The sequence below is a fragment of the Thalassophryne amazonica genome, chromosome 4, assembly GCF_902500255.1.
Source record: "Thalassophryne amazonica chromosome 4, fThaAma1.1, whole genome shotgun sequence".
In the NCBI taxonomy this organism is placed as follows: Eukaryota; Metazoa; Chordata; class Actinopteri; order Batrachoidiformes; family Batrachoididae; genus Thalassophryne; species Thalassophryne amazonica.
In genome coordinates this window covers 43,480,173-43,492,677 of record NC_047106.1, presented here as the reverse complement: position 1 = coordinate 43,492,677, position 12,505 = coordinate 43,480,173, and the positions used below count along the sequence as shown (strand labels likewise).

Here is a 12,505-nt window from a genome sequence, read left to right as displayed (position 1 = left end):
CCCAAGGCGCTCCACATTGCAAGGCAAGGCCATACAATAATTATGAAACACAGTCTACGTCTAAAGCAACATAACCAAGGGATGGTCCAGGGTCACCCGATCCAGCCATAACTATAAGCCTTAGCGAAAAGGAAAGTTTTAAGCCTAATCTTAAAAGTAGAGAGGGTATCTGTCTCCCTGATCTGAATTGGGAGCTGGTTCCACAGGAGAGGAGCCTGAAAGCTGAAGGCTCTGCCTCCCATTCTACTCTTACAAACCCTAGGAACTACAAGTAAGCCTGCAGTCTGAGAGCGAAGCGCTCTAATGGGGTAATATGGTACTACGAGGTCCCTAAGATAAGATGGGACCTGATTATTCAAAACCTTATAAGTAAGAAGAAGAATTTTTAATTCTATTCTAGCATTAACAGGAAGCCAATGAAGGGAGGCCAACACGGGTGAGATATGCTCTCTCCTGCTAGTCCCCGTCAGTACTCTAGCTGCAGCATTCTGAACCAACTGAAGGCTTTTTAGGGAACTTTTAGGACAACCTGATAATAATGAATTACAATAGTCCAGCCTAGAGGAAATAAATGCATGAATTAGTTTTTCAGCATCACTCTGAGACAAGACCTTTCTGATTTTAGAGATATTGCGTAAATGCAAAAAGGCAGTCCTACATATTTGTTTAATATGCGCTTTGAATGACATATCCTGATCAAAAATAACTCCAAGATTTCTCACAGTATTACTAGAGATCAGGGAAATGCCATCCAGAGTAACGATCTGGTTAGACACCATGCTTCTAAGATTTGTGGGGCCAAGTACAATAACTTCAGTTTTATCTGAGTTTAAAAGCAGGAAATTAGAGGTCATCCATGTCTTTATGTCTGTAAGACAATCCTGCAGTTTAGCTAATTGGTGCATATCCTCTGGCTTCATGGATAGATAAAGCTGGGTATCATCTGCGTAACAATGAAAATTTAAGCAATACCGTCTAATAATACTGCCTAAGGGAAGCATGTATAAAGTGAATAAAATTGGTCCTAGCACAGAACCTTGTGGAACTCCATAATTAACTTTAGTCTGTGAAGAAGATTCCCCATTTACATGAACAAACTGTAATCTATTAGACAAATATGATTCAAACCACCGCAGCGCAATGCCTTTAATACCTATGACATGCTCTAATCTCTGTAATAAAATTTTATGGTCAACAGTATCAAAAGCAGCACTGAGGTCCAACAGAACAAGCACAGAGATAAGTCCACTGTCCGAAGCCATAAGAAGATCATTTGTAACCTTCACTAATGCTGTTTCTGTACTATGATGAATTCTAAAACCTGACTGAAACTCTTCAAATAGACCATTCCTCTGCAGGTGATCAGTTAGCTGTTTTACAACTACCCTCTCAAGAATCTTTGAGAGAAAAGGAAGGTTGGAGATTGGCCTATAATTAGCTAAGATAGCTGGGTCAAGTGATGGCTTTTTAAGTAATGGTTTAATTACTGCCACCTTAAAGGCCTGTGGTACATAACCAACTAACAAAGATAGATTGATCATATTTAAGATTGAAGCATTAAATAATGGTAGGACTTCCTTGAGCAGCCTGGCAGGAATGGGGTCTAATAAGCATGTTGATGGTTTGGATGAAGTAACTAATGAAAATAACTCAGACAGAACAATCGGAGAGAAAGAGTCTAACCAAATACCGGCATCACTGAAAGCAGCCAAAGATAACGATACATCTTTGGGATGGTTATGAGTAATTTTTTCTCTAATAGTCAAAATTTTGTTAGCAAAGAAAGTCATGAAGTCATTACTAGTTAAAGTTAATAGAATACTCAGCTCAATAGAGCTCTGACTCTTTGTCAGCCTGGCTACAGTGCTGAAAAGAAACCTGGGGTTGTTCTTATTTTCTTCAATTAGTGATGAGTAGAAAGATGTCCTAGCTTCACGAAGGGCTTTCTTATAGAGCAACAAACTCTTTTTCCAGGCTAAGTGAAGATCTTCTAAATTAGTGAGACGCCATTTCCTCTCCAACTTACGGGTTATCAGCTTTAAGCTACGAGTTTGTGAGTTATACCACGGAGTCAGACACTTCTGATTTAAAGCTCTCTTTTTCAGAGGAGCTACAGCATCCAAAGTTGTCTTCAATGAGGATGTAAAACTATTGACAAGATACTCTAACTCCCTTACAGAGTTTAGGTAGCTACTCTGCTCTGTGTTGGTATATGACATTAGAGAACATAAAGAGGGAATCATATCCTTAAACCTAGTTACAGCGCTTTCTGAAAGACTTCTAGTGTAATGAAACTTATTCCCCACTGCAGGGTAGTCCATCAGGGTAAATGTAAATGTTATTAAAAAATGATCAGACAAAAGGGAGTTTTCAGGGAATACTGTTAAGTCTTCTATTTCCATACCATAAGTCAGAACAAGATCTAAAATATGATTAAAGTGGTGGGTGGACTCATTTACTTTTTGAGCAAAGCCGATAGAGTCTAATAATAGATTAAATGCAGTGTTGAGGCTGTCATTCTCAGCATCTGTGTGGATGTTAAAATCGCCCACTATAATTATCTTATCTGAGCTAAGCACTAAGTCAGACAAAAGGTCTGAAAATTCGCAGAGAAACTCACAGTAACGACCAGGTGGACGATAGATAATAACAAATAAAACTGGTTTTTGGGACTTCCAATTTGGATGGACAAGACTAAGAGACAAGCTTTCAAATGAATTAAAGCTCTGTCTAGGTTTTTGATTAATTAATAAGCTGGAATGGAAGATTGCTGCTAATCCTCCGCCCCGGCCCGTGCTACGAGCATTCTGACAGTTAGTGTGACTCGGGGGTGTTGACTCATTTAAACTAACATATTCATCCTGCTGTAACCAAGTTTCTGTTAGGCAGAATAAATCAATACGTTGATCAATTATTATATCATTTACCAACAGGGACTTAGAAGAAAGAGACCTAATGTTTAATAGACCACATTTAACTGTTTTAGTCTGTGGTGCAATTGAAGGTGCTATATTATTTTTTCTTTTTGAATTTTTATGCTTAAATAGATTTTTGCTAGTTATTGGTGGTCTGGGAGCAGGCACCGTCTCTACGGGGATGGGGTAATAGGGGGATGGCAGGGGGAGAGAAGCTGCAGAGAGGTGTATAAGACCACAGCTCTGCCTCCTGGTCCCAACGCTAGACAGTCACAGTTTGGAGGATCCCAAAAAATTGGCCAGATTTCTAGAAATGAGAGCTGCTCCCTCTAAAGTGGGATGGATGCCGTCTCTCCTAACAAGACCAGGTTTTCCCCAGAAGCTTTGCCAATTATCAATGAAGCCCACCTCATTTTTTGGACACCACTCAGACAGCCAGCAATTCAAGGAGAACATGCGGCTAAACATGTCACTCCCGGTCTGATTGGGGAGGGGCCCAGAGAAAACAACAGAGTCCGACATTGTTTTTGCAAAGTTACACACCGATTCAATGTTAATTTTAGTGACCTCCGATTGGCGTAACCGAGTGTCATTACTGCCGACGTGAATTACAATCTTACCAAATTTACGCTTAGCCTTAGCCAGCAATTTCAAATGTCCTTCGATGTCGCCTGCTCTGGCCCCCGGAAGACAATTGACAATGGTTGCTGGTGTCGCTAACTTCACATTTCTCAAAACAGAGTCGCCAATAACCAGAGTTTGATCCTCGGCGAGTGTATCGTCGAGTGGGGAAAAACGGTTAGAGATGTGAACGGGTTGACGGTGTACACGGGGCTTCTGTTTAGGGCTACCCTTCCTCCTCACAGTCACCCAGTCAGCCTGCCTTCCCGACTGCACGGGGTCTGCCAGGGGGGAACTAACGGCGGCTAAGCTACCTTGGTCCGCACCGACTACAGGGGCCTGGCTAGCTGTAGAATTTTCCACGGTGCGGAGCCGAGCCTCCAATTCGCCCAGCCTGGCCTCCAAAGCTACGAATAAGCTGCACTTATTACAAGTACCGTTACTGCTAAAAGAGGCCGAGGAATAACTAAACATTTCACACCCAGAGCAGAAAAGTACGGGAGAGACAGGAGAAGCCGCCATGCTAAAACGGCTAAGAGCTAGTAGCTACGCTAAGCTAGCGGATTCCCAAACAGGGAATCCGACACTAGACAGGCTGTGGAGCAGCACAGGTAACGCACGACAACAGTGCTAAAAAATAAAATAAAAATAAAAATCCACTGGACAGGCTGTGGAGCAGCACAGGCAACGCACGACAACAGTGCTAAAACAAAATAAAAATCCACTAGACAGGCTGTGGAGCAGCACAGGTAACGCACGACAACAGCGCTAAATAAAAATCCACTGGACAGGCTGTGGAGCAGCACAGGTAACACACGACAACAGTGGTAAAAAATAAAATAAAAATCCACTAGACAGGCTGTGGAGCAGCACAGGTAACACACGACAACAGTGCTAAAAAAAAAAAAAAATCAAAATCAAAATCCACTGGACAGGCTGTGGAGCAGCACAGGTAACGCACGACAACAGTGCCAAAAAATAAAATAAAAATCCACTGGACAGGCTGTGGAGCAGCACAGGTAACGCACTTACTGGTCTATAATTTCCAGTTATACACTTATCCCCCTTCTTAAAAATGGGAATTACATTAGCAAACTTCCAAATATCAGGTACTTTACTTTGGTCAAAAGACTGTCTAAAAATACAAAACAGAGGAAAGTATAACTCATCTGCACATTCCTGAAGGACACGTGGGTGGATCTTGTCTGGACCCATAGCTTTGTTAGGATTGATTATAAGTAACAATTTCTTGACATCATTAGGTGTAAAAAATATATGTTTTCAAGAATGGTTTCATCACTCATTCTATTATGAACAAAAGGTTCTGAAACATCATCTCCATATATACAACGCATGAATTCGTTAAACCAAATCAAGCTTTTATCGTCCTCATGGACAAACACAGACTGAAAAAAACTGTTCAGTTCATCTGCTATATCACAATGGTTATTAACATCATCACCATTTGTATTTCTCAATTTGGTAATGGATGATCTAGATTTTGTCTTACAATTTACATACATATAGAATGCCTTACTGTTTATCTTAACACGTTTATACAAATTCATTTCATACTCTCTCTTTGCCTTCCTTCCTTTTCTATTATCAGAATTTCTTTCCTTTACAAACTCTTGGTATCTAACGTATGATCTACAGTTCTGATATCTCTTCCAAGCAAAATATTTTCTTCTTACACTCCTCTTAAGTGCTACATTAAACCATGGAGGATTAACTTTACCACCATTGTTTATCTTAACCAAAGGTACACATTCATTTACAATTTCAACAATATGGTTATGAAAACAATCCCAGGCTACATTAACATCAGTGCAATTTATCACTGATGACCAGTCAACCTCTCTCAAGAGCCTTCGTAGTTTCTCAAAATCTGCCTTGCTGTAATTATACCTATATATATCTTCCTTACATGATCTATTTATACTTTTATGGAATTCCCATGTTATCATACTGTGGTCCGCTTTACCAATGGGACAACAAACATTAATATTACTAACACTAGTTTCACTTGATGAGATAACCAAGTCCAAACAGCTAGGATTATTATTACCTCTCTACCTAGTGGGTTCTTGGACATGTTAAACCAGGTACAAATCACACATTTTGTCAAAGAATCTATGAGAAAAAGCATTATCACCATCATTAACCATACAGTTAACCCAATCAATATTGGGCAAATTAAAATCACCATTTATAAGCAATTTACCTTTACAAATATTGCATGCAATATCAAACTGTTCTAATAATCTTTCATTGAATTTGTCATTTGCATCCCCTTTTCTATACACAACTCCTAACAGATCATCATTAGAATTATTGTTTTTTAACCAAACCCATAAGGTATCTTTAACGTTCATATCATTTAGTTCATTGAAAAGTTTAACATCAATATGATCTCTCACCATTAATAAAACACCACCTCTGAGTTCGTGAGTATCCTTACGTAACACTTTAAAACCAGGCACATTTAAAATACAGTCATTAAAATCAGGTTTCAACCAAGTTTCGGTTCCAAAAATTATGGCAGGCTGCAGTTCATTAATACGAATTTTAAATTCGTCAAGTTTACTCATAATACTCTCAAAATTAGTTGCCATGCACCTCACATTACTAGATGCAATGGTATCACAGTTAGCGTTATAGTCAACAAGAGTTGGATGCCTGGGAGGCCTGTGGGTCTCTGAGACAACATGTGTGGCACGATGTATGCCAAGGTCCTATGCAGAGCCCTCGGCAGCTGTTGATGCGTTGCCTTGTTCATCTCTGTGGTTTCTCCTGTCAACAACCACTTTAAAATTCCTGATGGTTAAATTTGTTTTGCCTTGATTCCTTCTGCGTTTAAGTTCATCTCTGGCTGATTTATCAAGGTCTCTTTGTGCTTTTGTCAGATCCGGGTTGATAAAAACCCTTTTGTGCCATTGAGTGGTCGACTGCTTCAGCTGTTTTGCATTGGCGAGCAACTGTCTTCTTGTCTCGAGATTACGGAGTTTCAAGCATATCGGTTGGGGTTTGTCATCATTCCTGATTACTCCTATGCGAAATATGCTATCTATGTCCTGTTCACTCATCCTGACGCTAGGGTTATTTGTACCAATCGACAGTAGTTTAGACCTATCCTCATCCCGTCTCTCCTGTCCTGTAGTAGCTCTAGTCTCACCATCTGCACGTTCTGTTTCAAATTCAGGTTCAGGCAGACCATGGATAATTACACTGAACTTCCGCTTCTCGATCTCGGCTTGCTCACTAAAGTGATCCTTGACACAAGCTTCAACCATAGTCTTTACTGAATTTGCATCAACTAATCTCTCAAGGGCAGACAGTGTTCCCGTCATGTCAGCTAACTCATTAGCAAACTGGATAATGTTTTTGTCACACGACTTGCAGAACCACCGGACTACATCCAGCAATTCGTTATCTTCTAGTGCATTATATTTGTCTCTATCAATATTACAGCATGGGTGAAGATGAAACCAGGCAAAGCATGCCTCACATTGCATACTGGGGGTCAGATCATCAATGCCAGTATTACACTCACCACACCGTGTATCTTCATTTCGGTTGTTTCTAGTGATCGTTCTGTTATTCATATTGCTGTTGATTCTCTGCTGAACTTGTCTATTTCCTCCCGTCCTCTCGTCACGAGCTTCAATTATTGCTGCGCCATTACGTACGCCACCATCTTGTTCCCTTGCAGCCGCAAGGAACTCGAAATAACACACCTTCAGCGTTGAGTTTTCGGGATTTTTCCTCTCCCACAGCGAACACAAGCTCCTTTTCTGTCACCAGCCATTCTTTATCTTGTAGTATGTACACAGTCACTTTTCTTGCTGAATGGATGGTCCAACACCACCCCACCAGCTAGCTACCTAGCTAGCCAGCTCCTTCGGTGCCAGCGTCCGAGGAGCTGGCGGCTCCCGGCAGAACAAGTTCTTCTCGTTCGGCTCTCACAGCCTCTGCGCCAGTTCGCGGAAGCCGTATCCTCTGGATTTGCCGGTCTGTCTGTCCGTTATGACCACAGCCTCGTCAATGGCTGTGTAACAACTTCTCCAGCTTCTCTGAAATTTCCAAGACCTCATCCATGGTTCCTCTCAATAATAACTTCACGGGCAGCAGTCACACAAAGTGAAAATTAATCAGTTTTCTGAGCAGCGAGCAGTTCGTTGTGACCTTAAAAATGGAGTCGCTTCCCGCCGGCAACACAGTCCAGCGAAAACAGGTAGATTCTCCAGCGAAGCCCGAACACTGATAAGAGTCTGGCGATCATACACCAGGAGCGGTGACACATTCCATGCAACAAACTGCAAAAACAATAAAAACGACAACAAAAGAAGCGAGTGCCAACGGCAGGCCACATACAACGGCGCTATCTTGTCACCCAAACCAAAAGACCATTGATATTCTCCCTCGATGTGGGGCTCCACGTAAGATTTCATCCCATGGGGTCAAAATTATCATGAGAACGGTGAACAAAAATCCCAGAAATACACGGAGGAACCCGATGAATGACCTGCAGAGAGCTGGGACCAAAGTAACAAAGGCTACACACTATGCAGAGAGGGACTCAAATCCTGCAGTGTCGCGTGTCCCCCTGCTTAAGCTGGTACATGTCCAGGCCCATCTGAAGTTTCCCAGACAGCATATGGATGATCCAGAAGAGGATTGGGAGAATATCATGTGGTCAGATGAAACTAAAATAGAACATTTTGGTAAAAACTCAACTCGTCCTGTTTGGAGGAAGAAGAATGCTGAGTTGCATCCCAAGAACACCATACCTACTGTGAAGCATAGGGGTGGAAACATCATGCTTTGGGGCTGTTTTTCTGCAAAGGTGTCAGGGCAACTGATCCATGTTAAGGGAAGAATGAACGTGGCCATGTATCGTGAGATTTTAAGCCAAAACCTCCTTCCATCAGTGAGAGCATTGAAGATGCAATGTGGCTGGGTCTTCCAGCATGACAATGATCCCAAACACACCGCTCAGGCAACAAGGGAGTGGCTCTGTAAAAAGCATTTCAAGGTCCTGGAGTGGCCAAGCCAGTCTCCAGACCTCAACCCCATAGAAAATTTGTTGAGGGAGTTGAAAGTCCATGTTGCCCAGCGACAGCCTCAAAACATCACTGCTCTACAGGAGATCTGCATGGAGGAATGGGCCAAAATACCAGCTACAGTGTGTGCAAACCTGGTGAAGACTTACAGGAAATGTTTGACCTCTGTCATTGCCAACAAAGATGATGTTACAAAGTACTGAGTTGAATTTTTGTTATTGACAAAATGCTTATTTTCCACCATAATTTACAAATAAATTCTTTAAAAATGCTACAAGGTGATTTCCTGGATTTTTTTCTCATTTTGTCTCTCATAGTTGAAGTGTACCTATGTTGAAAATTACAGACCTCTCTCATCTTTCTAAGTAACTTGCACAATCAGGGACTGAATAAATACTTTTTGGCTCCACTGTATATAGACAGGTGTGCGTCTTTCCAAATCATGTCCAATCAACTGAATTTACCCCAGGTGGACTCAGTTAAGCTGTAGAAACATCTCAAGGATGATCAGTGGAAACAGGATGCACTTGAGCTCAATTTTGAGCTTCATGGCAAAAGCTATGAATACTTAACTACATGTGATTTCTTAGTTTTTTTATTTTATTTTTCCTAAATTTGCAAAAACCTAAAAAAAAAAAAAAAAAAAACACCTTTTTTCCACATTGTCATTATTTGTGTGCTGAATTTTGAGATAAAAAAAGAATTTCATCCATTTTGGAATAAGACTGCCTGTAACATAAATTGCGGAAAAAGTACAGCGCTGTAAATACTTTCTGCATGCACTGTACACTTTGGTTGAACAGTTTTGATGTTTTTGCACATCAATAAACATTTCAGAAGCTGTTCGAATAAAATTCTTGTTGGTTCAATTAACATTAACATACACAAAACATATCCATTTATGTACATAAAAACCTAAATTATACATTTTATAATTATCCATTTCATTCAATAAAATGAATACACTGTACGTTGAGAAGTTATTCATTAGTAGAACATCAATACTGTCACCTTCAGAGCCTTAATTCACCCTCTATGATGAGCACTCCTGAACTGTATTTCTTCTCTCAGGCATGGACATTCTTCTTACAAGTAGTTCATGGTGTCTCTGGACTGCAGACCAGATTCTGGTGGGTTAAACCGGTTTTATGGGCTTATCCTTGTTAACAGCATTTTCACAGATGTCATTTTATCCTGGCCCTAAAGAGGAAAATTGGAGCTCACCTTGGTGGAACAAGCATGCTGTCTTTGTATTTCTGCGGGTCATTGATGGAATGGATGGCCATCTGGGTGCAGGTGGTATCAATGGTTTGAGCCTCAAACTTTCCCTTCAGGTCTTTCTCCAGGTGATATTTGGATGATCGGTTCAGTCTTCCACACACAAACAAACACACACACACACCACAGAAAAGCAATCATCACCTACTGTAAAATTAACCAATTTTAATAATGCAACACCTTTTGTACATTAAGTAGAGCTTCTGTCATTTATTACACAGCATCTGCAGGAAACAAACTGACTGGTGGCAACTTCTATATCTTTTATATCAGGCCTGCATCAATCAATATAATGGAAAAATATACATAGCTGGACATATTTCATAAGATGTTGTTGTACCGTTAATGTATTAATAATAAGTAGTTTATTTCATAGGTACAGTAGGGCAAGTAAGTATATGAGCCACTGTCAATTTTGCAAAGTTTCCCAGCTACAAAGACTGTAGAGGTCTGTAATATTCATCATAGGTACATTTCAGCTGTGAGAGACTCCATACAGAGCTTCTCCAGATCTTTCAGGCTTCAAGTTTCAGCTCCCTTCAAAGATTTTTAATTGAGTTCAGGTCTGAATACTGACTCAGCCACTCCAGGACCTTGAAATTCTAATTACGGAGTCACTCCTTAGTTGCCCTGGCTGTGTGTTTCAGGTCATTGTCATGCTGGAAGATCCAGCCACGACCCATCTTCAATGCTCTTACTGAGGGAAGGAGCCTGTTTGCCAGAATCTCATGATATATGACCCCATCCATCCTCCCTTCAATACAGTGCAGTCGTCGTGTCCCCTTTGTAGAAAAGTACCCCCAAAAATGATGTTTCCACCCCCATGCTTCACGGTTTGGACGGTGTTCCTGGGGTTGTTCTCATCCTCCAAACATAGCAAGTGGAGTAGATACCAAAAAGCTCTATTTTTGTTTCATCTGACCACATGACCTTCTCCCATGCCTCCTATGGATCATCCAGATGGTCACTGGTGAACTTCAAATGGGCCTGGACATGTGCTGGCTTGAGCAGTGGGACCTTGCATGCCCTGCAGGATTTTAAACCATGGCAGCATAGTGTGTTACTAATATAATCTTTGCAACTGTGGTCCCAGCTCTCTTCAGGTCATTGATCAGGTCCTGCCGTGTTCTTCCTGGGTTCTTTGGTCTTGGCCATAGTGGACAGGTTGGAGTGTGTATGGACAGGTTGGCCATAGTGGACAGGTGGGAATGTAATTGACTGAGTGTGTGAACAGTTGTCTTTTATACAGGTAACAAGTTCAAACAGATGCAATTAATACAGGTAATGAGTGCAGAATAGGTGGGCTTCTTAAAGAAAAACTAACAGGTCTGTGAGAGCCAGAATTCTTGCTGGTTGGTAGGGGGTCAAATAATTATTTCATGCAATAAAATGCAAATTAATTATTTGAAATTCATACAATGTGATTTTCTGTATGTTTTGTTTTTTTATATTCTGTTTCTCACAGTTGAAGTTTACCTACGATACAAAATGACACACTTCTCTATATTTTGTAAGTGGGAAAACTTGCAAAATTGACAGTGTATCAAATACCTATTTGCCACACCGTATTTTGAACGTACAGTGGATTTTTATAACCACGGTGGTGGCTGCCTCTCATTCGTTCCTTCTCAAACATTTTTTAAAAGGAGGGGTTTTTTTTGCAAGTAAGAAAAAAAGACAATCATCAAAGGTGAGTGTTAATGTTTTAATATGACAAGGGTTGTATTAAAGTGAACTTGTCCTTTAATCATCAACTTTCAAGCTAAACTGGGTCATTACAGCAAACTGATTGCCATGTTTGCTGCTTGTATGCTTTATCATCATACTAATAAAGGATCATGTCTGTTGGGTTTTCTGGAGCCCTGCTTTAGTCCTGTTTGATCCATCCCCTTCAAATTTGGGATACAGCTCTACCTCCTTGTTTGCCAGTGCATATGTTAAGCACAATCCTACCAGAACACAAAAAAAAATTATTGTGGTTCAATAAAACCTGATTTTATGCTTTGTTGGGTAAATGTCCTCCAATCTGGTACACAGCTTCACTTTGTCGTGAGCTCGTATGATTCTTAGGGGTGAAACGAACCATTGTGTCTCCTGATAATCTTATTGTGGGACATGCATCGATTCGTAAATGAGTTTTGTCATACCATGAAAAGCAGAGGTGGGCGGATCGATCCTAATATCGATACCAACGCTGGTATTAATACTGAACGATCCTCGTGTGAAAAATCGATACTCAAGCTTTTTTCTCTCCCGCACGCACTGACTGCTGCAAATGCAGATTCATCAAAGTCTATCTGTCTGTAAGAGCAGCGCTGCACTGTGTCACACAACATGGAGCAGCGCACCCTTGTATTGTGGTTTGTCAGCCCTCTATCTCAGGAGATTTTAAGTTGTGTTGAGTGATATTTTTTTAAACAAAAATGTTGACTGTGATAAAGTATTTTGTTATCACGTACAATGTTTGCCGAAATTCTATCCTATGTCTTTTGGATCCTTTGGATCTATGAAGCTTAAATATGAAAAAAATATCAGTATCGGTAGCGATATCGGCGATACTGGGCCTGTATTTACTTGGTATCAGATCAATACCAAAATTCCCAGTATCACCCACCTCTAATGAAAAGT

General features: G+C 40.7%; 1 protein-coding gene across 1 annotated transcript in view; it reads right to left on the bottom strand.

Annotated features, from left to right (window-relative positions):
• Positions 1-12,505, bottom strand: part of tekt1 (tektin 1) — a 34,965-nt gene that overhangs the window by 13,216 nt on the left and 9,244 nt on the right. The window contains exon 4 of the mRNA XM_034167793.1: positions 9,824-9,970. Within this exon, the coding sequence (XP_034023684.1) occupies positions 9,824-9,970 (147 nt within the window). The remainder of the gene's footprint in view (positions 1-9,823; positions 9,971-12,505) is intronic.